Source organism: Lipophrys pholis (assembly GCF_963383615.2).
Source record: "Lipophrys pholis genome assembly, chromosome: 23".
NCBI classification, from domain to species: Eukaryota; Metazoa; Chordata; class Actinopteri; order Blenniiformes; family Blenniidae; genus Lipophrys; species Lipophrys pholis.
In genome coordinates, this window is record NC_137645.1 from 5,161,608 (window position 1) to 5,189,421 (window position 27,814).

Consider the following 27,814-nt stretch of genomic DNA (forward strand, 5'->3'; position numbering starts at 1 on the left):
AGTCAAAGCCAGCCAGCATCTGAGCCAGCGTAAGAACCGGAGCGACGGTGGACGAAGGGAATACGGGAGGAAAAAAAAAAATTACAAGAATCCCCCGAGCGCAGGCGGTGTGTGTGTGTGCATCGGATCGGCGGCGGACATGTACGTGAAGGTCTTCCAGTGGGGATCGGGGAGCTGAAGCGCACTGCAGCCCCGGTCGGCGTTCCGTTTTTTCGGTGGGATAAGCCATCTGTGATACACTGGGTGTGCACGGCGCAATAACGGAGCGAGCCAACCGGTGATTCCGTCGACAGCTAGCTCGCATTATCCTCCGCTAGCCGACCTTTTTTTTTTTTTTCCTCCCGATCGCTTTGCGGAGAGAGAAGGAGAGAGAGCATCTGTCATCCGTGGATGCTGCTGAGGGAGACCCGCCAGCGAGGAGCCGAGCCGAGGCATGCGAAGAGGGGCGAGCGGGGAGCTCTCCACGCCCTGGGCTCTGGTCTGTGGCTGCTCTCGCGCTAGCTGCGCGGCTAGTCAGCCTGCCAGCGGAGGAGCTGAAGGTGGGGCCGCGGACTGACGGCCAGCTAATGTGGCTAGCCGGGCTAACGAGCCTCTGACATTCCTGCTGGTTGTATTATCAAGGAGCGCGTTGTGTGACACAACAGACCCCCCTTCCTCCTCCTCCATCCCCCCCGATCGCCCGAGAAAACACGCCGTCATTGATCCCCTCTGAAGCCGTGTGGGTGGGACGCCTCGAGGAGCATCCTCGGTTACCTGAATGACCATGGCGGACGACGACGTGCTGTTCGAGGATGTCTACGAGTTGTGTGAGGTGATTGGCAAGTAAGTCCAGTGTGTGTGTGTGTGTGTGTGTGTGTGTCTGTCGCCCATTGTCTGTGTTGTCCTGAGGGTCCGCCACACTCCTACACTGCTGCAGGGGCCCTGCTGGATTTGTCTGGGTGCTGTTTTTTATCAGCCTCCATGGTGGGTGAGTTGAGGTCAGTCCCAATGCTGCATTTAACCTCACCAAACATCACTCATTAATATGCTCAGAGGCTGGGATTAGACTTAGATTAGTGATAAAGGATCATCTGTGAGACATTAACCCGTTTGGTTGCAGGCCCCAGCTTGTCATCCCCCCCTTAAAATGAACTGCATGGCTGGTAAACATCATGATTTTATTGTAGACCCTCCTTCCATTTGTGACAAGCGACTGATTTGAATGCACTTCTATCTCTGGTGAGTTGTCACTCTGAGCTTAAAAACACAAGGACATGTGGACGAATCATCTGGCTCCTCACAGAAAAGCGACTGCAGGCAGGATTTTCCCTCTAATCCCGGCTATTTGACAGTTGCCACACCTGTACCGGCAGATCGCCTCGCCGGGCTCTCCGTGGAGGTGTCGGAATGAGGCGTAGCTTTGCAGAGATCGGCATCAGACGCACGCTAAGATCCTGAGCTTGGAGGGTTCAAGCTGCCACGAGCATTATGAGCTGTCCCCATTTAGGCCTCAGACATGGCTCCCTCCCTCCACCCCTCCTGGATGTGAGATGGGAAGGCTTGACAGCCCTACCGGTCAGTCCCCTCCCCCTTGCCTTGGATTTCTGGGGGTCCATTAAGTTTGTTGTAGGGGAGGAGACACACTATCCTGACCCGAGGGCTCTCCGGAGGTTCTTCCAGCACTTCTAACTTAGATGACTGTAACAGAAATACAACACTCCATACATTTGCATTGATTTCTTTGACCGTATTAATTAGCCAGGGATGTAAATTGCTGTGCAAAGGTGTGTTTTCTCAATTGTGCTTGCAGTCATGGACGAGACAGATTGATATTGAACTCCAGCTGCCTGAACATACCTCCACAGACATAATTCAGGGAATAAATATCTGTAAGCTTTAATATCTTCTGCCTGCAGTCAGAAGCAAACAGTGAATGAGTGTGTTGAGCACTTGTGCAGGTCTGATCACACAGCCCAGACAGAGCAGCAGCAGAAGAGGAGGAACATGAGCAAACAGAAGTCTGGGGTCTAATGTAAGCTATGGTAAGGAAGTGCAATGTCGCAGAAAAGCTCAGAAAATCCCCCTCCTCTCAGCTTCCAGCCGGCTCCTTTCGCTGAACTGCAGCCGATGGATCAAGTGTGTTGAGTCCCGGTGTCTGGGGATGTGTTGCGGGAAGAAGGTGGTGGGGTGGAGGGGGATCATTTCCCCCTCAGCACCAAGGTGGGAGGAGAAGAGAGGCCTGGGCAGATCAATGGAGACCAGCGGGGTTGGGAATGTGATGGCCCCGAGGCGAAGGATATAAATAATGCCGGCCGACATCGACTGCAGCCTTCTGCCATCTCCTGCTTTGTTTTTAGCCTCTTTGGTTTATGGCCTGAGAGGTAGTGGACAGCTGAAACCCCAAGCTGTTGATAACGGAGCAAAAATACATGAAAAGCCCACTTCCACATCTCTCTTTCGGAGTGGATCCGGCACTGCCGTCCCAGCCCGAGTGTGTTTTGTAACAGAAGCCAGATTTATCTCTGCACAAAGTAGACAGAGAAAGGAATGATCATTTGGCTGTTCCCAGAGTTAAATAGATTGATGACGGGATGTCAGTGAAATCTGCCTTCAGGCTTTCATTACTTCAGTTCTCCCTTATTTCACTACAATGAAATCCAGGATGCTCCACACTGCCACTCAATTCCCTTTTATAAACCTGCCACGGTGTGTCTCAGGCTGGGATTTCAAGTGTGCATCATGGAGGGAATTAATGAGTTTGCGCGAGTCGCCACAGCGAGTCGTGTCACATTATTGGATGATCTTGACGCCGTTGTTTACACACGCGTCTCCTACTGCCCTTTGACCTCAGCGCCTTTCAAACTTGTACGTAAACCCTTTCATTCAGCCCGCCCCTCCTTCAGGCTTCTATTGTTGCTCCGAGGAGTCTATTATTGTCACTGATCGGCTTGTGCTGGAGCGGAGCAGCCTGGCTGGGTGGGATTGAGCTCACTGGGCACTCCATCGCTGTCCAATGATCATCTCCTCTCAATGTGGACGCTATAAAGAGCCATGTTCAGGGTGATTTCTACAGAAAGACGGTCAGTAAGGTCACAAGGACAAAGTGTATTTTTTCCTTTCCTGGTAGTTTTCAGTTCAGGCTGGAGTTTGGGGTTCTGTTCAGGGCGCCACATCGGCTGCTTTCCATCGCGCTACCTTCCTCTCGTTGCGTGAAGAGATTAGCTTGTGATTCTCTGCCAGCGCTCAGAGCTGTAGCAAGGTTTCAGAACTGCGAGCCAAAGAAGAACGACAAGTCAAAATATTTCAACTCGCACCAAGTCAGACCCCGGCCTGAATCATCGGGGTGTATAGTTGTGTGGCAACAGTCAGGAGCTGCATATGTTCGGTGTAGTATAGACGGACGCCACTTGTGTCTGATGCCTACAACTCGTGCTTGGAAATGCTGATTGTTGTCCCCTGCGGTTCCACTGGCCTCACTTCAATAGACAGAGATCAGACAGGTCAGATGTCGGCTCGACTCCTGACTAGATTAACTGTGCTGAAAGATGACACGGGCTATTACACAGGCTCAGGCAGTCGGACCCAGCTCTTTATCGTTTGTGGTGTACGTAGTAAACGTGCGATGAACATAATGCGGTAACCACAGGCGTGTTTTTGTAGCTATCGTTGAAGAGTTGACGAGGCGCCGAGGCAGCCGGATCCATTTCTGCCTGTAATGATTCTGTTTGAATGGGACTCGGGTTGTTGAGAAGCACTATTGGAGTCACAGAGCTCTTGTTTCAGCCCTGGGGTGCTCATTAGAGTCCAGGATATTGGGATGCGCGACTCACTCGAAACCAATGAAGTGATCAGTCCTCTGGCTTATTCAGAGACGGATAATTAAATTGCTCGGGCAACATTTCAGATGGCAAATTTGCATTGATTGTTTTGAAGTGTTCGGCGGTCTCACGGCAGTTTCACCAATGTGACCTTTTGCATACAAATATAAGTTAAAGTGAGGGGCTGCTGGAAAGGCAAGGCGCTGCTGTTGATTCAGGGTGGCAGTTCAAAGTTGTTTTTAATTTGAATCATCAAAAATTTTATCTCCAAAATGTCAAAGAAGGAAGATCAACATTATAATAAATGTACATATTTTGATCTACAAATCATTGCTCACAATAGTTTATCAACCAATTGTCCTATTGAGGATCTGATTGTCGATTATTAGCAATCAAAGGGAAAACGGATTGATTTTCCTTTGGTCAACGGTTTGCTCCTTCTTTTTACCATCAGTACACAATCTTATTACTCTGCTTACAATACACAGTTTGTCTATTTTTAACAGATCTTGTGTGAAGTTGTGCAGAAGATATTGAGTCAGACAGCAAGTACCCACACAAAAGGCAAATTTTCCAAAAAAAAGAACTCCAAAGTAGTTTATCTTTTAGTGGAGTATGTGGCGATGTCATGTTTGAGGATAACTGTTTTCACCACAGCTCTTTAAAGCCAAGTCAAAAAAAACCAACCTGCATATAATGGAAATAACAAATTTCAAATACTTTGAAGAATTGTAATTCCATTTTGAGGTACTTGTAAGATTACTTTGTACCCATACACAATGTTGAATTCTGTTTCTTAACAGCCGTGGAATACTTCATATCTAATTGATTTAACCTGCTGTGACCCATGAGGCTGAGATCTGTGTGAGAAAAGTCTTAACTGAGGATCGAGTTGAAGCCCCCGAGCTTGGCGAGCCTCCACTGGAATCTGCAGTTCCTGCTGGGATCACTGAAGTCTCACATTACCATGTGTCATCTGGCTATACCGTTTTGTACAGGAAGGTTTTAAAGTCGTGTCGATAAAAGAAAACTTTTCGGCTAAACTCCAGCTTAAATAGTGACACGTGTGTTTCCGAATCTGCAGAAAACAGTCAAACAAGCTCTTAATGTGTTCTTCCAGCCCTCCCTCCCCATGTACAGTATACGCTGCTTTGCGTCGCCCACACACAGCCGATCAATAGTCGTGAATGGACGGTGTAGAGTTGAGAGGAAGAGGTTTAGAAGAAAAAAAAAAAAAGACTGCATCCTCCTCTGACTTGTGTAGAAGAAAAGGATTTTCTACCAAAAGACTTAAAACCTCCCGAGGCCACCTCTGCTCCCAATTTCAGTTCCAAATGTTAATTTCCCTGCTAATATTCAAAGGCCTGTTTCCCCTCATTTGCATAAGGAGGCGCTGTGGATTATGGCTGTTCAGACATACAGCGTCGCTGAACTTTGTTGAACTTGTTCAATGGAACGCTTCACACTGAAGCTCGGTTTGGGCGGTAGGGCAGATTTACTCCGGACATTTACAGCCATATAATGTTTCCGTCAATCCAGCCATTTTGCTATGAAAGGTGCAGCATTTCAATGTTGGGCAGCACCACTCTTGTGCTTTAGGTGGCAGTAATGAGACACTTTCGTACTCAGTTTAGTTTTATTTTTTCTATTTATTGTTGTACTGATTGCACCTCATGTTTTTAGATCAACAGCTTTGGTTGTTTTGCGCTCAAGAAATAATGTTGAGTCGAGTTGATCAGTCTGGCAGTGTTAAAAAATGGACACCTTAGCATGGACTCCTTATTGACATGATGAAGCGGCGTGTTGAGATGCGCCAAAGGAGCAGCATGGAAGGATCGCCACTCCGGGCTAATGTTTGATGACTGCTGCTGTCGGATGTGAGCCATGTGTGGGCGTTTTGTATGAGCCCACTCAGCACAGCTGCGGTGATGTCAGTACGGCATGCGGCCTCTCAGCTTCCACACTCACACTCTCTCACACACACACACACACACACACACACACACACACACACACACACACACACACACACACACACACACACACACACACACACACACACACACACACACACACACACACACACACACACACACACACACACCTCTGTATTTGCGAGGACTCTCACTGACATAATTCAAACCAGAGACCATCACAATTAAAAATGGAATTGCATCGCTGATCTATAAAATGAAACAGCTGGTGAACCATGAAATGTAAAAATGACACATTTTGGGGAATTGATTGCTTGGAATTGAAGTTCACTGATGAGGTTGATGCCGAATGACTTTTCTCGATACACGTGTCACCTCGGTGGCTGGACGTCCTTCCCCTCTTCCCTGTAGAAGCCGAGCAGCGCCTGCTTCCCCTCGCTGGATAAACACAGCTGCTGCAGCATGCAAGTCTGGGAGGGCGGAGGTCAGCGCTTCACCGACAGGATTCCCGCGCACTCTCAAGGCAGGAGACGCTGCCCACGTCTTGTTTGTACGGGTTAATCATTCCAGCAGATGTGCGAGACGAGCGTGAGAGCGAATCGGCTGCGGCTCCCACACAGACGCCCAAGCTGCGTGGCTGCTCCTGTCACACCGACTTTGTTAGGTGTGTTATCTCACTAATTCAGTTGCAGCAAACTCCTGCTCGCAGCCACAGGTCCTGCTGAATGTGTGAGCGTAGATTGAAGACAGAGGAGTACGTTTGTTGGAGGATTTCCGTGTTCCACTGTGAGAAACCACAAGATTGGCATATGTGTGCAGTTAAATGGCGTGTTTTCTCCAGCTGAGGCCACAGAAATGTCATTACCGGAGGAACCAATTTAAAGTCTCATCCTACCGTCCGTTAATGTGTTTCAGATCGGTGGAGGAAACTCACCGATCTGCCCAGAGTTGACCGTTCAGTCACTCATCAAAGACCATGTGCCATCAAGTTACGATGAAAAAGCGTTGCTTGTGTGGTTATGATGATTCTCACGTTGATGAACCCACAGCCTCCAACGCAAAGGTTCCCAAATATGGCCAGTCTCATAATATGAGCCTTTCTAGAAGCTCGAGAAGAACTAAGAAACTGGATTGCTTCGGAGATGTTGCACGTGTCCTCATTTCAAGGCAACTAGCAAGTCCTGAGTCTAACCTTCAATCAAACATGGACTGGTGAAAGAAAAATGTAAACAGTTTTGGTTGGGCAACATTACGCCTGCATAATTTCAGTTTCCCAATACCACAAAGCTAATAGCAAATCGGAGGTCAGAAAGGGGACCGTTTGAAAGAGATCCAGGGAAAAAAACCCTTTGTGAACCACGTCTCCTAATGGGTAAACACATCTTTAACCAGTGTTCAAAGATGGATGTACTACGCTGTGTTGGTTTCTGGTTCCCATAAAAGGACAGTGTTGGCTTCAAGCTGCTAACTTTACAAAAGCTGCGAAAAACTAAAGACCGCCGGTCCACTCTCTTTGTCTTGAACAACAGTCTGAGCACTGCTGCTGGAAACGGGTCAAGAAAACCAACTTTATAGCTTCCATATGGCGGCCGCCAGCGTTGCTATTTGAGGAAGCCCAAATTTGCAATATCTGCCACCTTCTTTAGCCAAAAATAAGCGTTGCAGGGCCGGCCCTCAGCGAGCGCAGGTCTCTGTAATAAACCTTTCAGTTTAGCTTTACAGCTGTGCCGCGCCACACTGCTCTGTAATTCCCACTGGCACCAGCGCGGAGGCTACGAAGCGTAGCTAACCACCCACTGTAAATCCACATTATTCCTCCGAAACGCTACGGCGTCTTCCCACCGTGGACCGCCAGCGCGTGCACGCCATCATGTGCGTGTAACGGCTAACTGATCTAAATCCCAAAGAGGCGTGCACATCCACATAATGTTTGTGTGTGTGTGTGTGTGTGTGTGTGTGTGTGTGTGTGTGTGTGTGTGTGTGTGTGTGTGTGTGTGTGTGTGTGTGTGTGTGTGTGTGTGTGTGTGTGTGTGTGTGTGTGTGTGTGTGTGTGTGTGTGTGTGTGTGTGTGTGTGTGTGTGTGTGTGTGTGTGTGTGTGTGTGTGTGTGTGTGTGTGTGTGTGTGTGTGTGTGTGTGTGTGTGTGTGTGTGTGTGTGTGTGTGTGTGTGTGTGTGTGTGTGTGTGTGTGTGTGTGTGTGTGTGTGTGTGTGTGTGTGTGTGTGTTCCAGGGGTCCCTTCAGCGTGGTGCGGCGCTGCATCAACAGGGACACCGGACAGCAGTTTGCAGTGAAGATCGTGGATGTAGCCAGTTTCACCTCCAGCCCTGGACTCAGCACAGAAGGTGAGGAACACAACACTGGAGGAACACAACACAATCTCCAACCAACTCGTGGGTTATTCATGTAAATCCCACCCACCTGCCTCTCCACAGGAGCGATCGCTAATATTTGGTATTATCTGCAAAACCCAGCGTGCATACCGAGTGTATACGGTTTCCCCGCACATAAATAAATGAAGCGTAATGTCACACACACTGCACAGAGCCCAGATGAGTAATATGTTGGAACTGCATGGGTTTGTTGATGTGGTGGCGAGGTAGTGTTGCATGCCATGTATCACCATGTAGTTTGGTGTCATGCTGAGGTGTGTGTGCGTGTGTTTGTACTGTTGAAGTCTCTAGATCAGGAAACTTGTGGTTACTACATTTGATGGAGACTAAGGTTAGGAACAGGCAGGTGTGGTTGAGGTGTCAGTCTGCAAAAAATGGTGTGAGGATCAAACCTGCCATTTCCCGCCTCTCTAGCCACTCGGCCATCACTATAATTCTGTAAAACTGAATCGCTATATTTACACATATCTTTATTTACATGCATGTGTCCATATATACATGAGCGTATGTTTGCGTGTTGGTGTGTGTTTGTGTGTTGGTGTTGGTGTGTGTTGGTGTGTGTTTGTGTGTTGGTGTTGGTGTGTGTTGGTGTGTGTTTGTGTTGGCATCCCCTCCATGCCATCTGTGACGCCCCAGTCAGACATGAGCTCGGCAGCCAACAACAGCAAGACCAGGAAATGACCCGAGGGAGCAGAAGGAGTAAAAAGAGGAGATCACACCAGTGTTTCCTGAAGCTCCATCTTCAGCTTCAGTCATTTTGCTGCTGAAAATAGAAGCTGGGTCCTTTTTTTTTTTTTTTTTTTTTTTAAGTGTTTCTATTTCCTCAATCATTTAAAAAAAAAAAAGTGTAGTGCTGAGACACCTGTGTGTGACGCTTATTTACAGTTGATCAAACCACAAGGAAGTATTATAGTTGTATATTTTTCGAATTAATTGGTTCTTTAATCAGCAGATCGGAAACCTGAGCGGGATTCATTTAGGAGGCGTACAGATGGAAGGGTTCCATACCCGGCCTCTCTGAGAGCTCTGGGCGCTTCTGCAGACACTGGGCAGCATTGTTACAGTTGAAGAGCACAGAGGGATAATGGAGAGGAGAATGGGGGCTCTGTAGTGGGGGGGTGTCCTTTCTCCGTGTTACATAATGACACGTCTCTGTCACGACACACACTGAGTGTGTAAATTAGGTTTTTATGGAGCCGGGAACTCGACAACAGCTCATTATGTCTGTCTGGTTACAATCGCAGTTTAAAGGCTTGCATGTTCTTCCTCTGCACGTCCAGGTTGTCTCCGTTTCAGCCATGTGATAATTTAAGCCCTCAAAACTCTGTAGAAGCAGCTCCCAAGTTAATCTCTCTCTCTCCATCATCTTTATTTCATTTAATCACATATTTATTCTTTTACAGTATCATTCCTTTTTGTTTAATCCTTCTCTTGCATAAGCGCCTGGAACAAAAAGCAATTTTATTTTCCTTGTAGGGGGTCATTAAAGGGTTGTGATCGTAAAATGCTCTGTGGCTCCCCCTGGTGGTGAAATAGAAGTAGAACAGGAGTAAAACAATTAAGTCAGGAAAAAATATTAGAATATTTAATCCGATCAGATTCTTTTTTTTTTTTTTTTTTTAACCACACCACTTATTTATTGCAATTTCATTCTTGAAAATGTAGAATTTTTCTTGTTTGTATGTTGTGACTGGAAAGTCTACGTTTTATTAAGTTTTATAGGAATGAAAACAACTTAATTGCCCATCTAACAGTCTGAGTCAGTTCAAACCTATTTCTGTGCCACAGTGTCGTGCAACAACAGCTTTTTTTGTGTCTTTTGTAAACACCCTCTCCACACAATCACTGTGGTGAAATGCATGATCTGTTTGTCACGTAGTTTCCTCTCTTTCTGCAGATCTGAAGCGAGAGGCCAGCATCTGCCACATGCTGAAGCACCCGCACATCGTGGAGCTGCTGGAGACCTACAGCTCCGACGGCATGCTCTACATGGTTTTTGAATTGTAAGTGCGCTTCAAACAAAGCAGGAAACACCTTTTATTTTATTCTGTTATTTTTGTGGTTACATGAGTTGACAGCTGGAAAATGGGTTAATACCCAGAGTGATTTTATCTGCTTCTCGCAGATGGCATGATAAAAAAAGAGTGTGATCATCGAGGCAGGAAGCTGTATTCTTGTACAAAAGCTTGTGTTCCTCAAAAGCAGCTTTGCATTCTAATCGGATAAAAATAATTTGAAAGGTTTCAACCAATTTTTGAATATTTATCGCAATAGTCACGCCCTCTTTCTGAAACTGAAAAAAATGCTCTAATCTGATTAAATATTTTTAGATACTTTTCACATACTGTATGTAAAAACTAAAGGTCCAAACACAGAACCCTGTGGAACTCCATGGGGAGCTTTAGTCTGAGCGGTTGAGTGGAATCAGACAATAAAGTTTATAACAAGTACAATGTAGTGAACCAAATCATTAAACTAAACCTCAAGCTGCAGTCACTCGCCTCCGAACACACGTCTTCTACAAGGCTTTTTCCAGCTTAAAGTGGTGAGATAATCCGCAGAGAATTACGGGGAAGGTGGCTTAAAACATAAATGTGCTGCTTTTCATGCGTTTCTCTGAGGTTTTCTCTGCTGTTGATTAGTACTTGCTTAGTATGATGGAAAATACTAGTAAAATTCTTGAAAGGTAAAAGTTTCATGAGGAATAATTGGAGAAATTGCAGAGGTAGTTTGACTGTTTTTAGTCTGGATAGGAATTGATGATATGTCAGCTTTACACTGAATGTGAATATTTGCATTTTCAAACCGACACGCGTGCTTGTCCGAGAAGTTTTATGTAGATTTCCGGTAAAACTGTATTCTCAATGCGCGAGCTGAGAAGACCTGGTTGCGGTTTTAAACTCATCTTTAATCACAATCGTGTCGTCCTTTCTGTCTCAGTATGGACGGCGCGGACCTGTGTTTTGAGATTGTGAAGCGAGCAGATGCCGGGTTTGTGTACAGCGAAGCCGTAGCCAGGTAGGATACTGTCAGTGGAACTGGAATTATTAATTGCTGATTAAGAACCAAAGACAAACTTGTTTTCCTTTTCCGCTCCGCTGTCCTTCAGTCACTACATGAGGCAGATTCTGGAGGCGCTCCGGTACTGCCACGACAACAACGTGATTCATCGCGATGTAAAGGTGAGAGTCTCGCGGTGACAAAAAAAAGAATGTGTGGGATTTTCTTAAGACGAGCTTCAGAACTGAAAATGTGTTTGTTCCAGGAAGCGTCATTGAATTCTCAATCCGCCCTCTCAGCAAATTCAACGATTGCATGCCTGTAACAGGCGCATGGATTTATTAGCAGCTCTTACAGGCAGATTACATGCGGGGGGGCGGGATTAGCCGACCGACACAGGTGACAGACACTAGCAGGCCAGATGGAGCGGTCAGGAAGCAGGCCTTTGATCCACACAGACGCCAACATTATGTTTACATTATATTCATTCTGCTTATAGGTTTTTAACACATTTATTCCGTTATTTTTTTTTAACAACTCTACAAGAGGAACATAGAGAAATACAAACACTGGTTGATAAAGACACTTATTGATGAAAAAAAAAAAAGACTCCATCTTCCAAAAAGCAGTTTAATGTTATACTAAAACTTCTCTGTACTGGAAAACATGAAGAAAAGGTCCACCTTCTGCTGCAAGCGTCACATATTCATTCACAAAAGCTGACGGCAAGCGTCGGAATCACTTTAGTCCGTTTTGAGCGGCGCCCGTGCGGCGCAGCGTGGAGTTGAGGACACAGATGCTGGTCCTGGGCGTGAGGCCGGGCTCCGGTAAGCCCATCGGCACAGACGAGCGCCTGAACTCCATGGTGGAGCTGTTGGAGGTGGCGTCGTTCAGGAATGGCAGCCGGTGACCGAGCGCCTGCATGGCGGCTTTACGCACCGAGCCGGACAACAGGAAGTACATGACAGGATCCAAACAGCTGTTGAAGGCGGAGAACAGCAGCATGACCTCGTTGGTGTGATCCACCAGCTGCATGGTGTCGCACCGGACCGTCTGGCTGATCTGCGTGAGGATGTAGACGGGGCGGAAGGCGTGGTAGGGCCCGAAGCAGACGGTGAACAGGAAGAGCACGAAGAAGGACTTCTTGGCGGTGCGCTGGTACTTGTGCGCGTTGGGAAGGTCGGGCTTGTCCTGCGACACCCGCAGCAGCTGAGAGGCGATCTTGGCGTAGGAGACCACGAGCATGACGAAGACGAGCCAGAAGAAGATCACCAGCGCCGCGTTGAAGTACGCCTTGCCAGTGACGGAGAGCCTCTTCTTGAACTGGAAGCACTTCCTGCTGTCTTGGGAGTCCTCGGCGGTGGCGATCATGGGCACCAGGGCCAGCAGCGAGAGGCTCCACAGAGCCCCGCACACCCCCCAGCTCCAAGGCCGGCGCCGCCCCCACAGCCTCATCTGCATGCACCGCCGCGCCCGACCCCTCCCCTGCAGCCTCAGGTATCGATCCAGGCTGATGAGGCCCAGCAGGAGGATGCTGACGTACATGTTCATGTAGAATAAATTCCCCACCAGCTTGCAGGCCACGGCTCCCAGCTCCCACTTGTTTCCGTTGACGTGGTAGAAGACCCTGAAGGGCAGGCACGCCAGGAGCACCAGGTCCGCCACCGCGCAGTTGATGAGAAGCACCCGCACTGAGTTGCGACTCGAGTGCAGGAAGAGGAAGACCCACAGGGCGAAGAGGTTACCCACGAGCCCGAAAATGAAGAAGAGGGAGTAGAGCACCGCGAGCGGCAGGCGGAGCGTCTCCTCGTCTATTGTGCAGTTCTGGTTTGCAGAAACCACCGAAGACACCGACGAGAACAAAGACCGGGGGTCGTTGGAAGCGGTGGATGTGAACGTGGTCATGATGTCAGAGGTTTGACGGTGTAGCCTGGATCTGAGGAAGAGGAGAAAACCCAGCCGGTCAGCTCTGCGCTGACAAACCAGTCAAAGAGTTTGCAGATCTGAAACTAGCGGATTTAAATGTGGCAACACTGAAACCATGGCTCTGTAGTTTCTGAGTAATTCAAACACAGGTGAGTAATATGTCAGGTGGAACCTTGAAATGTCAAAACTTTGAACTTTGTGACAAGTTGAGCTCAAAGTGAAAGACATTATCTTTTTAAACTTCTGCCTGCAAAATAAGACCAACTGTTCAATCTTCTGAAAATCATATTACTGAGCTCAACTTCAACTCCAGCTGGAGTCGTGGCTGATGGAGAGTTTCATGCCTGTTTTTCTCATAGATTCCAATGTCGCAGTCTGAAGTCAGAGCCTGAGGGTTTTCAATCAGTCACACACACAGATGTTTGGATTAAGACACAAAACTCACCAATCTTGCTTCCATAGGAGGTTCAGCACAGCTGGACTGGATGAGACGAGTGTGAGAGAACAGGGGTCCACTTTGTGTTCTCCTCCATCAAACCTGAACAATCCTTTGAAATGTGTTGAATAAAGCCGTTTTTTTAGTTGATAGTTTGGTCCGACTCCCTGAACACACTGCTGTTTTTTTACCTTTCCTCCAGTCTGTGAACCAATCATAAATCCTGCCGACTTGTCTCCTTTCTTTTTTTTTTTTTCTCCACCACGTCCTCTCCTGTCAGCCGTCCTCTCCGCTCTGTGTTCTCAGCGTTTTTGTATTTTATCTCCGCCTCTTGTCTTCTCTCTCTCTCTCTCTCTCTCTGGCCACATCCTCCACGCCCCTCGGATCCTGTGTTTGTACGAGAAGTACCAAAATGTAAAAGGAAATGAGCCCACCACCGACACTTTTCCAGTCATCATGTTCCTCCTCTGCGCTCATGCATACTTTGCAGCGCTAACCTTTCAAGAATATGACGTTCAGACATGCGTTTTCTCTAAATGACTCCTTGGTGACGTTTATGTTTTGATGCATCACATTTTACCTTCCAAACCTTCCTGAATGATTCAATAGATTGTGAAGAAGCAAGGATGTTGACATTGTGGTTGTGTATTATTAGTTCTCAGTCGTGCCGCACGGCCAGAAAAGCCCAGTTAAAGTGTGGTTGGGACCTGTTGTATGGAGTTTGTATGTTCTCGCACTGCACAGCTCCAGTATAGAAGATGAAAGCTTACTGATGGAAGCGTTTGAGTGTAGTGTGAAGTCTGTTAAAAAAGAAGCAGGAACGATGCTCCTGGCATCAATAAAGTAACAGTAATCTCCCAACATTGTGAGAACCCAAAACTGCCCCCTGTGTTCAATGCTGGTATTACATAAATCTAACGTGCCCAACTTTTAATGTGAGATATTAAAACTATCCAAGATGATATAGCGGTCGGGTGAGTTCTCCGTCCACTGATGCTCGATGAAGCACAAGTCTCCACTTGGTGGATGGCCAAAAATGTATTCAACTCTGCCCCCTGGTGGTCACAAGGACATTACATCGCTTCTAATGCTCTTTAGCGTAGATTGCGCTCAGTAGAAGTAGTATGTGCATAATCCAAATAGAAAGTGGAGAATGTATTTACATCAGCTGGCGACTCATTGCCACTTGGCAGCGGCTCTTTTATTGCCAAGCACTTAAGTTTATCGCCTGCCTCGGCCCTGCAGCGTGGTTTCTATGCAAACCGAGGAGAAACCAGCAGTTATACTTGCTCTCATCATACAAACGATTAAAAGACGGATAATGGATTAGGATTACTTTTAGCCATCCTTTGAGATTGTACTTTGTCAGTTTATCAAAGTTGCCTGCTAGTTTAAAGTAGTTTCACACGATTAAAGCAAACATCCCGCTTTAGAAAATGACAAAGAATTTATTCACAAAAACATTTCTTCTCCGGAAAAATTATTACATATTATAATTACGTTACCTCACTGCCACCGAGTTGTTGCTAGATGGGATTTTATTTTTTCCGTGCAGGTATTACTGTATTAATTGCACATATAGTTTTAAAAGAAAGTTCAGCTCTTCAAAAGATAAATTGTCTGCTTGCTTACAGCGTGTAGAGAGATGATGTGCTCTGCTACTTTTTTTGTGTCGATGCATGCACAGATTGTGGTTTCGTTTGCTCTCTTCTCTGTGAGACTAATCAGCACTGAAAAATCTTGCACTTCACTCGACGGTTTCTTCCAATGAGTGAATGTGACTTGAACTGTGTCTGTTTTTTCCTCTGCAGCCTCATTGTGTGCTGCTGGCCTCCAAGGAGAACTCTGCTCCGGTGAAGCTGGGAGGGTTCGGAGTGGCGATACAGCTGGGAGAGTCTGGTTTAGTAGCTGGAGGTACGAATCAAGTGGTGTAAAGTGTCTGCTACAACTACGTATAAACTGTGGAGCTGGAGATGCTTCAGACCCTGGAAAGCAGCTGATTTCATGTTTTACAAGAGGAAGATGACTAAACAAAATACTGATCCCCGTCTCTGCCAGGTCGAGTCGGCACTCCCCACTTCATGGCCCCCGAGGTGGTCAAGAGGGAGCCGTACGGCAAACCTGTGGATGTGTGGGGCTGCGGGGTCATCCTCTTCATCCTCCTGTCTGGCTGCCTGCCTTTCTACGGCACCAAGGAGCGCTTGTTCGAAGCCATCATTAAGGGGAAATACAAGGTGACAACATTGGGTTTTCATGTCACGGGTTTAAGTGGCTTAAAGCCTCGAATAAACTGCTAATCATCAGGCGGGGGAACGCTTGTATGAATTTCCCGCTCGGTGCATTAATCTGTGGCAGATGCAGCCGCAGCAGGCAGCCGTGATGGACGACACCGCCGTGTCTTCCATCAAGCTGCTGCTACACAGCTGCCACAGGATTCACACATGATGTGGAGGAAAATCCCAACATATGAGATATCCCGCTATTTCACAACACTGCAGCGATAGCAGGGACATGTATGGGTTTGCAAGAATGGATATTCTGGTTAAAAGGCAGAATTTCTGGTATTTTTCACATCATGGTTTCCATCGGCAATAAAACCATCTGATCCTTTTTGATATTCATCTAGTCTTTTCTTGAAAGTTAAGAGGAAAACAGAGTTGGAAACGGCATCCCCCAATGGTTATTAACTCGCCCCACACGTTTACATTCATTTTAACTTGTTCGCTTTTTGTCTGTGTGTGTGTCTAGATGAACCCGCGCCAGTGGGCCCACATCTCGGAGAGTGCCAAGGACCTGGTCAGACGCATGCTGATGCTGGACCCCGCTGAGAGAATCACTGTGTACGAGGCCCTCAACCACCCCTGGCTGAAGGCAAGAACAACACATGCACCGCACACCACTTCAGCAGATCAAAGTCACCTTTAAACCAGAGTTCGTCTTGATGCTGGCATAAACACGCTTCCTCCGGCAGCCACAGCTCTACTTTCACATCCGTTCGATGTCTATAGTTTGTCAACTTTGTGTTCACTCTCGTGTGTGTGTGTGTGTGTGTGTGTGTGTGTGTGTGTGTGTGTGTGTGTGTGTGTGTGTGTGTGTGTGTGTGTGTGTGTGTGTGTGTGTGTGTGTGTGTGTGTGTGTGTGTGTGTGTGTGTGTGTGTGTGTGTGTGTGTGTGTGTGTGTGTGTGTGTGTGTGTGTGTGTGTGTGTGTGTGTGTGTGCAGGAGAGGGACAGGTACGCCTACAAGATCCACCTGCCTGAGACGGTGGAACAGCTGAGGAAATTCAACGCCAGGAGGAAGCTGAAGGTCAGCGCGCTGGAAGCGTAGATTCAGCACGATGAGAGGCCGAGATAAGAGGAAGTGTGACCTCCTCTTCATCGTGCAGCTTCACACTCTAACAATTGCACTCTTTCTCCACTTCCCAGGGTGCAGTGCTGGCTGCTGTGTCCAGCCACAAGTTCAACTCCTACTACGGCGACCCCCCCGAGGAGCTCCATGACTTCTCAGATGACCCCACCTCCTCAGGTACACCGGCTCACCTCCGACCTGCAGCTCACAAGTGTGTGTGTCATATTATCTCGCCACGAGTCAAAACACCAGCATTTGTTCATTTTATTATGATATTTACAGGTTAACATGAAAACTAAAGTGGAAGCATGAAACAATAGAATCAAACAAAGGATCACTTTTTTTTCAGATTTCTGTTTAATCTGAGGGTATTTACAGCACTTTAACCCATCAGGAGTTAAATCTGAACCTTTTTAGGCACAATCTAGCTGTAGAAATTAAGCAGGGATATCACAGGAGCCATCACATAATAGAAATCTCAGAAATTAAGCTTCACAGATTGAGCCCAATTATCTCCATTAATATTTAAACATTCAGATTTATTTATCATAGCATCAATAATGACATGAAACTGATAATAATCTGGCTCGACTTGAGATTGAACTCTCTTACACTGAAATAGCACAGTTAATAAAAGAAAGTGGTATCAGTGTTTTACACAGAATAAAATCCTTTTATCATACATTTCCCAGCTTAGAAAAACCTTGAAACTGAGTGCCCGACTATATAATGTATAATATAACATAATATATTACAGAAAGAAGCTCAACCTAAAGCAGCTCAACTAAGGAAGTGGTCCAGCCTGAAATATAAACCTCAGGAAAAACTGCATGTGTGTGACTATCGACCTTGTCATGTGAGGTCAGAGATGAAACTGAGCGTCACTTTCTAGCTTCCCCCCCTCCTCCCTTCCCTCCTCCATTGTGCTTTCTATTCTTGGCGCTCAGCCAGCTGTCTGTGGAGAACTTCCCCTCTTTAAATGAAGACATTGCGTTGCCCAACAGCCTCACTTCCCTGTCTCAGGACCTCACTTTCACTTCCTTTGATGGATCGATAGGCAGCAGTTGGCAGCTCGGGTTCGCTTTCCTCCCTCTCCGACTCCTGCATGTCCTTTCTGCTGAGCCCGGCAGTCTGTCGACCGGCCTGCTTCCTGCTTTATTTGCAGCCGCTGAACAGCTCTGGCAACTTCTGCTGACTTTCTTTCTCCTCCTCCTTCCTCCCTCTCCCTTTGTTCTCGCCTCCTTTTTTCACTCTGAGGTATTAAACTATATTCGTATTTGCTCCTCTAATCTCTGCCTCTCTTTTCTTTGCTGGTGTTTTTTCCTTCCGCTCTGCCGTCTCTAGGACTGCTAGCTGCCGAAAGTACGTATCCCCATTCCCACCACCAGATTCATGATGGAAACATCATCATGACATCACTCGCTTTTCAGTTGGCTTTTTATTTCCCACCTCAATGACAGAAATCTTTCCCTCCTCTTTGTGTCCGTTTTTTTTCTTCTAACGATCACATAAAGTTCCAGCAGTTTCAAAGTGTCTAACTTGCATGAGAAGGAATCAGCTTTTTTATTATCATGTGAAAGACATTGGAAATGTAATTCAAAGTCATTCTAAGGAAAAATCATTGATGATTCCGGAGCTCCTAAGAGAGGACTTCTCCTCAAAGTGCCTGAATCCACCGTCATCATGTTAGTTTCCTCCTTTGAAGTGTTTGCTCGCGGCTTTGTAACGGTTATTGGTGTGCACACGGTACACAGTCGGCTTAAGAAAAGCGTTCAAACTAGTATTTGGGTATAATGATGCATGTCAACAGAGTTATTACCAGCTTAACCCAACATGTTCCCATCTCTCTGCTTCATGGTTCATTTAAGTTGCATTTCTGCTTTATTAACATATGTTTGTATCTAAGCTCCATCTATTTCTTCAATAGCTCCAAATTCAAAGTATACCAGTTTGAGGTTTTAGCCTGTCGAAGGTGCGAGTTAATCCTTTCTCCGCTGCACATTTTCCCCATTTTTGCCCTCATCCTCACCTTTGACTTACTGAAGTGACTTTCCCCTGATGTTGTATTGATGCAATGTACCGCTGTTTCTCTGGTTTTGCTGCATGTGTGGGCGATGCAGCAGGTACTTGGGGTTTCACTAGTTCTGGGTGTTTGTGTGTCGTCTGTCTTCGTGTCACTGTGGTTTCATGTCTTTTCTTTATGCCTGTTTGTGAATGTGAGTGGAGTGTCGGTCCTGTTCTATTTATTTTTTCTTTCTGGAATGTTTGCTCGTTGTACACGTTGGATGTTTCTGGGTGTTTGTGTGTCAGCCTGGGTGTGTGTGTAACATGGATGTGTGTGTGTGCAGGGGCAGTATCGCAGGTTTTGGACAGCCTGGAGGAGATCCATGCACTGACGGACTGCAGTGAGAAGGACATGGATTTCCTGCACAGCGTCTTCCAGGATCAGCACCTCCACACACTCTTAGATGTGAGTGCTGCAACGCCAAACACGCTCACTAGATGTCAGGAGAGCCCAATAATCACCAACCTCATGAGTTCGTCCTAAAACAATTCTGCACTTCTTGTATTGCTTTTTTTCCAGCTTTATGACAAAATCAACACCAGGTCGTCTCCTCAGATTCGAAATCCCCCGAGTGACGGCGTGCAGCGAGCCAAAGAGGTGAGGGTCTTTGACACACTGCTGATATGAGGCCTCTTCTTCAAACTTTAAAAGTCACTCCTCTCCGATTTGTCCAACCAGGTACTGGAAACAATCTCCTGTTACCCGGAAAACATGGAAGCCAAGGAGCTACGGAGGATCCTCACACAGCCTCACTTCATGGTGGGATATTTATCAGAACGCACACTGGTTTGGTTGCATGTATAATCACACCTCGGCGTGTCAGAAGTCGGGCTCCTCTAACTCCCTCGGTGACAAAGCTGCTTAGCACCTGAGCTTGGCGAGCACTCTGTGCGGGTTAGACAGAAGCATTAGGGCGTTTGGACGTGCAGAGGAAACACACGCCGGAGGCGAGGCATGGATACTGTTTAGGGTGTGTTTTACATGAGTCTCGTAGCTGAAACGGAGACGGAAAAGACTGTAGCGGCACCGAGAGGAAACCGGCGCTTCGATCGGAGGTATGAAGTAGTTCTGAGGAAGACGGAGTAGTAGCAAGAAAGCGGAGGTGTTTCTCTGGGCTGATTCGGTCCGTGACACTCACCGGGAGGCGTCACGCCCGAGGTCTGCTTCAATCCAATTAGCCCCGTCCTGATCTGTGACCCCGCCGGCTGTGTTCCAGCCTGCCGCTGTCACTTCGCAGCACCGCTAACGGAAACGGGTCAAAGGAGTTGAGCACAGCAGAGTGAGGGGAAAACGCGCCTCGTTTGAACCTCTCCATTCTTCTTTGACTAATAATGTGACTCCAGAGAATATATCACCAAGTAGTGCTCGGTCTTCTTCTGCATAATGACTTTATCTCTCTTCATTCGATCTTTTGCATTCAAAATCGTGATAACGATAAATTTGCAATACATTGTGCAGCTTGATCTGGAAACAAACCTTGTAAATGTACACGACATTACAGCCAGGCGACGACTGTGAGCAATAACACTCCAGTAACTGAGTACTCTTTTCTTCTACTGAGGTTGAATTGAGATGGTTGGTCTCCGTCCTGCTTCCAATCCAACTGTTTGCTTATGAGTTACTGTTTCACGATACTCCTGTTTACTGGTTTACCAGGTGTGTGTGTGTGTGTGTGTGTGTTGGTGCACATGCAGGCCCTGCTGCAGACCCACGATGTGGTGGCCCACGAGGTGTACAGTGATGAGGCGCTGAGGGTCACCCCCCCGCCCACCTCGCCATACCTGAACGGAGACTCCCCCGACAGCACCAACGGAGACATGGACCTGGAAAACGTCACCCGGGTTCGCCTGGTCCAGTTCCAGAAGAACACGGACGAGCCCATGGTGCGGAGGCAGAGGGAAACCTTCACTTCACGTCACACAATCGTAAACGGCCCCAAAGTGTTGAACACACACACTGTCTCTGATCCTGTCTCTTGTAGGGCATTACTCTGAAAATGAACGACCTCAACCACTGTATCGTGGCCCGCATCATGCATGGTGGAATGATTCATCGGCAAGGTAAGCCAAATTCTCTTCGTTATGTGAGATGAGGAAACCGGATTTTAGCCTCAATTTGACCTTCTGCCAATTCATCTGTTCTCCGCTTAGGGACTCTGCACGTAGGAGATGAAATCCGAGAGATAAATGGCATCAGCGTGGCCAATCAGACGGTAGAACAGCTCCAGAAGATGCTGGTGAGTCTCATGTGACTTTATTCCACTTAGAGATTGTGGTAGTAGCACATTGGAAATAGGTTTTCAGTTTCTGTATCAGAACTTAACCTTCCAAAGCTAAAAGTGGCTAAAAGAAGACCAAAGTGGAGGAAACCAGCTGTTTCCTTTCAGTATCATAATTATTTTCACCGAAAAACTAATTTCGTCATCATGTTATGAAAACTTTCCAGGATTAATTAATACTTTTAAAACTAAAGATTCCCTTGTCTTTGCAGAAAGAGATGAGGGGCAGCATCACCTTCAAGATCGTCCCCAGTTACCGGTCCCAGTCGATGTCCTGCGAGGTATTAAACCATCCAAAGTCTCGCCTGGACACGTTTCTATAACCTGCGGCAGGAGTAAAGTGTTTGTTCTTTCCTGCTGCAGAAAGAGTCTCCGGATTTATCTCAACAGTCGCCTGCAAACGGTCACGCTAGTGTCACCAGCTCCATCCTGGTAGGTCTCAACCTCCTCCTTTCTGCTCCAGATGTTTCCCCCGAAAAGCTGTGAACGCTCACATATCTGTTTGAAAACAAGCGAGCAGAATAAAGCCGATGGAATTGGCCCAGAATGTTCTGAGATATCATCTCCTTTCAGGATCTGCCGTCGACGATCCAGCCCAAAGGCCGTCAGGTGAGACCTGCTCCCGCACTCACATGTGAATGTGTAGCGTGGGAGAGACGAACCTCACCGTCCCATGTCATCGGTTTCTGTTTCCATCACCTAAACTGACTTGGACACGGGCTCTCTTTCCGTGTGTAGCATGTCGTCTCATGCTACAACATCACACACATGTATAAAGCTGCAGCACAACCTTTAAATAAGACTACAGCCCTCCCCCTCCCTCCTTCACCTTCATCACATGTCCTTTTGTTTATGCCCCCACTTCAACATTTTCTACTTGCATGATATATGTGTGTGTGTGTGTGTGTGATGCTCTCAACCCCATAGATCTCCAGACCTGCTATCAAGGACAAATTGTCCATCAAGGTAAGCGGTATCTCTTGGGACCCTCGGTAGAAGTAGACCCCCTCCCTCCCACCCACCCACCCCCCCCCCCCCCACTCTTTGTACACCCCCCCTCCCCTTTTCCCATTGCAAAGTATGGTCCCTGCTCATAGTGGTGTTTAGCTCCCATGCCAGCGGTTCCTCAGGGTGTGTGCGCACGAGCCGGCGGAGAAGCAGCACAGAGCTTCCTTCATCTGTTCACCGATCTAAATGTCTGCGCCTTTTTTCTGCTTCGGCTTAAATTCTCTTGATTTTGCTCCGTCTGAAGAGAAGCAGTGTGTTTCTCAAAAATCTGTGCAGCTTGGCTAATCATGACCCCCCCCCCCCACCCCCCCTCCCCCGTGGCGTCACACAGCTCCCATCTTCTCCCGCTGTAAGGGAGCAACTTAACAGGTTGTTTTCTTTTCTCTCTCTCTGTGTGTCTTTCACCTCTCTCGCCCTCGCAGATTTACGTCCGTGCTCAGTTTGAGTACGACCCGTCGAAGGACGACCTCATTCCCTGCAAGGAGGCGGGAATCCGCTTCCGGGTGGGCGACATCATCCAGATCATCTCCAAGGACGACCACAACTGGTGGCAGGGGAAGCTGGAGAACACCAAGAACGGGACGGCGGGCCTCATCCCCTCGCCGGAGCTGCAGGAGTGGTGAGGACGGCCACAAAATCTCACATCGCTTTAGCTTCCACTGTTGCCATGGCAACATAAACAAACCGGCTCATTCCACGTCAGTGTGCCGGACTCCACTTTGATATATGAAATTCAGGCTCCTGAAGGTGTTTCAGACTAAAGTTTTATGTTAATGAAGCCCAGGCGAGAGCAGAGCAGGCGCTTTTATTTGAGGCTTCTTGCTCTTGTTTTGGTTTCACTGTAATAAAGGAGCAAATTAGAGATCTGGGAGCGGGTTTGCAGCATTTAGAATATCTACATAAGAAGACTGATCTCCATTAGCTTCCATTTTCACTTCTGGCTTCACTGCCATCCCAGCGAAAACAAGCAGATAGATTAAAGCCGGTCTATGACAACAGATCCACTGATCCGGGATCACAGGTGAGAGCGTTTCAGCAGTGTGTGTGTGTGTGTGTGTGTGTGTGTTTCCTCGCAGGCGTGTGGCATGCATAGCCATGGAGAAGACCAAACAGGAGCAGCAGGCCAGTTGTACCTGGTTTGGCAAGAAGAAGAAGCAGTACAAGGATAAATACCTGGCCAAGCACAATGCAGGTGAGCTCGCAGGCAGCAAGGATTTTACAGATCAACGTCCCTCTCAACTGATAGTTTCCTCCTGTTTTGACTCACTTTGTTGTATTTGATTGCGCTGCACTGAAGGTTATGTGCAGTGAATAAACCCTTTGTGGTGGATGTGAGCAGCCTTGTACGTGTAACCGTTGCACACGTTTTCCCCTCCAACAGTCCTCTTCTACCGCAGCCTCAAGTTTTGCCTGGTTTTCCAGTGACTAACAGCTTTGTGTTTACTTTTTGGTTCAATTTGTCTTCTTTTCTGTTGTCTGTTGATTAACCCTTCCACTCCTGCCCTTTGTCCATCTTCCATGCTGTCTCTTACCCAATGACATGGCTGCATGTAAGTAACTCCAGACAGCTGGAATCCAGCTTCTGTTGGTTTTATTTCTTCCTCTCTCTCTTTCTCTCTGCATTCACACCTCCTCCTCTTCCTCCCGCCTCCTCAGCTCCTCCTCTCCGTTTGTAATTCAGACCGAGGAGACGCTGGTTCAGCTCCATTCTGTTTACCTGTGTGTGCGAGGTTAATGAGCAGGGTTTAATGCTTTCTCCAGGCTTCTGACCTTAATGGATTCTGCTTGATTGAATAAATCAGAGTTTAATAAAGCTCTTTAATTAGCCTGCTGTTGTGTCCCTCTGAAATACATGGACGATCTAATGCAGCCCTGCAGTAATCCTCCTGAAGTGGGTCTTCACAGTGTGGGGAGGTTGTTTATTCCGCACTTTGAAAACCCATATCCATCTTCATGAAGGCATGTTCTGAAAGACGGGTTTCTATACAGACTGCTGTTTTTCGCATCATAGATTAGTCACATTTCCTTGAGCTTTTCCATGCACCACCATGTGACCGCGATGAAACTCGTCCCGTGCTAACGCCGTGTCTCTCCTGTGGCAGTGTTCGACCAACTAGACCTGGTGACGTACGAGGAAGTGGTCAAGCTGCCGTCGTTCAAGAGGAAAACGCTGGTTTTGCTCGGTAAGTGGCTCATTTTACAATAATGTGGGCGTGGCGTAAAGCCTCACCTTCCTAGGATTTCTAACACGAGACGTTTCAATCTGTAAGTGAGTTTCCCCACCTTGTTTCTGATTGGCCGATCGTCTTCTCTGTGTCTCCTGGTCCAGGTGCGCATGGAGTCGGAAGAAGGCACATCAAGAACACGCTCATTACCAAACACCCCGACCGCTTCGCCTACCCCATCCCCCGTAAGACCGCCCGGCGATTGCAGCGCCGCAACAAATCGGAGCCGACGGTGTGGCGCTCAGATCACATTTTGGTTTCTCTGTCCCAGACACGACTCGGCCCCCGAAGAAGGACGAGGAGAACGGGAAGAACTACTACTTTGTGTCCCACGACCAGATGATGCAGGACATCAGCAACAACGACTACCTGGAGTACGGCAGCCACGAGGACGCCATGTACGGGACCCGGCTGGAGACCATCCGGCAGATCCACGGGCAGGGCATGATCTCCATCCTGGACGTGGAGCCACAGGTGGCCTTCCCCTTAAATCCCACATGTGATTAGGCAGTTAATCTTTCACAGGAACTCGAGGTAATTAAGTGTGTGTCCCCCTCCTTCTTTCAGGCTCTAAAGATCCTCAGGACGGCTGAGTTTGCTCCTTACGTTGTCTTCATCGCAGCGCCCACCATCACCCCCGGAATGACCGAGGTACACTCTCACAGAAACGACTAAATCCTCCTTTTGTCAAGTTTCTGCACAAACTCACCGACTAATCCATCCACACCCACGAGCCCAGTGTTGGACACCCGCTTGGTTAAAGTTCCTTCTTGTTTCAGTCACTGTTTCTCTCACGGCCTGTTTGTTTCTTAAGCATGTTTGTATTTTCTTTGGCATGTCCGTTTTCATTTGCACCAAAGGTCCCAAAGTGGTGCAGGAAACTGCCTGTAAGTACTGATTAGACGGTGTGAGTTGAGCCCGTAGAAAGGCTCGTTTAGCCTCTTGTGTTTGTGGACGTAGCAGATGTCTAGCTTTGTTCACTCCTGTTCCTTTTGATTTCCTCCTCTAATCCATCCCATAATCCCTGTGTTTGGGTGCTTTCTCAGTGGTTCTTCTTCTTCATTGTGGGATAAAGCTGCCTCCACCGTCTTCCCTCTCCCTCCGTCACACAGTTTCATACAAAATAAATCTGATTTCTCCTTTAAGTTTCCAGTGATATTAACAGAAATAAACCTGCTCTAAGCTTAATTATCGGCTTGAAATATTCACGTTTTAATAGATGCAGACAAAAACAGAGTTTTCAATCTGGTAAACATTCATTTCACAGTACTACACATTAAGACACAACTTAAGATTACTTCTAACTTAAATAGAAAGGTGTTAAAAGCATAAACACAGTTTTGGCTCTGTTCTACAAGAATTTCATCAGTTGTTGCGGGTTGGATTGGGGTGCGTTGGCCAACGTTCATTACACTTACATGATGGGAAAGACGGATTTAAAGCAGTTTGAATGTTTACTGACGAGCTGCTCTCCCTCTCCCTCAGGACGACTCTCTCCAGCGGCTCCAGAAGGAATCGGAGATGCTGCAGCGGACCTACGCCCACTACTTCGACCAGACCATCATCAACAACGAGATCGACGACACCATCCGCCTGCTGGAGGAGGCCGTGGACCTGGTGTCCACCACCGCTCAGTGGGTGCCCGTCTCCTGGGTCTACTGACCCCCGGTCCGTCTCCCCACCAGTCGCGTCTCTCTCATCGGAATCACGTTTCCTGTAGATAAACTGTTGCAGAAAAAGAGGGAAATGAAGAATTGACTTGACGCCTCATCGAACCCCCCCGCCTCTTTTTTTCTTTTCTTTTCTCAGCAGCCTCAAAGGCACATCGTTGTGTACATATATACATATATATATATAAATGATAAAAAAAACATCAAGTGAATATGGTTCTGTCCTCATATAGTTGACGGGTGGGGAGTGGCGGGGCAGCGTAGTAGATATTTTGTACTTTCTTTTGTAATCGACGGACGGAGGAGCTTTGGAAAGGCAATAGCGAGCATGATCATAAAGCAAGTCTGTGTGTGTGTGTGTGTGTGTGTGTGTGTGTGTGTGTGTGTGTGTGTGTGTGTGTGTGTGTGTGTGTGTGTGTGTGTGTGTGTGTGTGTGTGTGTGTGTGTGTGTGTGTGTGTGTGTGTGTGTGTGTGTGTGTGTGTGTGTGTGTGTGTGTGTGTGTGTGTCGGTACTTCTCGTGGTACTTTGCGTCCTCCTGCCCATCATACCCCCCCCCCCCCCCTTCACTCCCACCCTGATACAAACAGGCTGAAGCACATCAGAAGCTGCTATAGTGGCAACAAGTGACGGCTCCGCGTGCAAGTCCGAGCTAGAAAACGGGGAAAAAAAATATTAAGCACAGGAAACTTGGCAGTTTCACCCCCCCAACCCCCCCCCCCCCCCCCCCCCCCCCCCTTTTCGTGCCTTTCAGTTTGTTGAAGGAGCACACTGCCCCCCGTTGCTGTATCCCCCCTCCCTCCCTCCGCCTCCCTTCTCGATGGTCTTTGTTTACATCTCAGTTTGCACAAAAATGGACAATGAAAAAAAACATTAGTGCACCCTCGGTCTTCATCGCGTCTACGGCCCCCCCCCTCCCCCCTCCGCCTTCGGAGACCACCGGATGGCCAACACCTATGCACCATCTTCTCCAGGTGATAAGCGACACGTCCGAGGGGGAAAAGAGGGAGTAGGTGGGATGAATCGCATCCTCGAGCCACCGATTTTTGGAACTGTTAACTGTCGTCTTTAAAAAAAAAATATATATAAGAAGTATTCTTGTTTTTTTGGGGGGGAGAGAAAATAACAATTTTTGTGTGTAAATGTTTCAATGGTGCGTACGTCATACGAGTGAACTACCAAGAGCCAGTGTATATTAACCCTAAAAAGAAAAAAAGAAGCTCAGTATGTGACCTAACCTCTTCATGCTTGACCAGAAGTGGCGCAACACCCCCCCTCCCGCCTGTGAAAGGAGATCGTAGGAGAAAATGAAAAAAATAAAAATAAAAAAATACACTAAACTACAACCCGACCTGAAAGAGTGAACGTTTGGAGAGCGGCGCGGGCGCTGTTGTGCCACTCCAAGTGAAGCCGCATCATTTCCAGTCCTGTGTAAATTACCTCTGCAAATGACAAAAGCAGCTCTTCTGTATGAAATGTTGTTCTTTTTCTTTTTGTTATTTCATTTTTAAAAAAAAATATATTTCCTTTTACGTGTTTAAAGCGCCTCGTCCTTGCGTGAGTGTGTGTTCTTTCTGTCGTGACGACACAATAATACTTGCAAACACACAAATCGTTCTACAAAGAGAAAAGGCACCAAGCAATAACGATATCTACGAGCAGCATAAACCTCCAGCAGCTTAACCTGAAAGCACAACTGTGTAAACTCTGTCATTAACTGACAGCCTAAAATAATCCCAAA

General features: G+C 47.4%; 2 protein-coding genes across 4 annotated transcripts; one reads left to right on the top strand and one right to left on the bottom strand.

Annotated features, from left to right (window-relative positions):
• On the top strand, positions 1-27,528 carry LOC308127815 (peripheral plasma membrane protein CASK-like). 2 transcript variants are annotated; one of them, XM_080493155.1, is made up of 27 exons: positions 1-822; positions 7,961-8,073; positions 10,019-10,124; positions 11,062-11,139; positions 11,231-11,303; positions 15,295-15,397; positions 15,542-15,717; positions 16,232-16,354; positions 16,704-16,787; positions 16,907-17,006; positions 19,178-19,299; positions 19,414-19,491; positions 19,573-19,653; positions 20,589-20,777; positions 20,876-20,954; positions 21,045-21,130; positions 21,385-21,453; positions 21,536-21,604; positions 21,746-21,781; positions 22,100-22,138; positions 22,603-22,799; positions 23,257-23,372; positions 24,283-24,363; positions 24,510-24,590; positions 24,677-24,879; positions 24,973-25,056; positions 25,891-27,528. In XM_080493155.1, the coding sequence occupies exons 1-27, from the start codon at positions 758-760 to the stop codon at positions 26,065-26,067; spliced, it is 2,808 nt and encodes a 935-aa protein (XP_080349281.1). In that variant the 5' UTR covers positions 1-757; the 3' UTR covers positions 26,068-27,528. The 2 variants fall into 2 exon arrangements, with proteins under 2 accessions (XP_080349281.1, XP_080349282.1); XM_080493156.1 differs by lacking the exon at positions 22,100-22,138.
• LOC308127816 (putative G-protein coupled receptor 34) lies at positions 10,146-13,798 on the bottom strand. Of its 2 annotated transcripts, XM_080493158.1 has the most exons (3): positions 13,675-13,798; positions 13,493-13,595; positions 11,361-13,057 (listed from the first exon to the last, which is right to left on the bottom strand). In XM_080493158.1, exon 3 carries the CDS (start codon positions 13,024-13,026, stop codon positions 11,860-11,862), a length of 1,167 nt encoding a protein of 388 aa, XP_080349284.1. In that variant the 5' UTR covers positions 13,027-13,057; positions 13,493-13,595; positions 13,675-13,798; the 3' UTR covers positions 11,361-11,859. The 2 variants fall into 2 exon arrangements, with proteins under 2 accessions (XP_080349283.1, XP_080349284.1); XM_080493157.1 differs by having other exon boundaries at positions 10,146-13,057; positions 13,493-13,798.
• Positions 27,529-27,814: the final 286 nt, after the last annotated feature.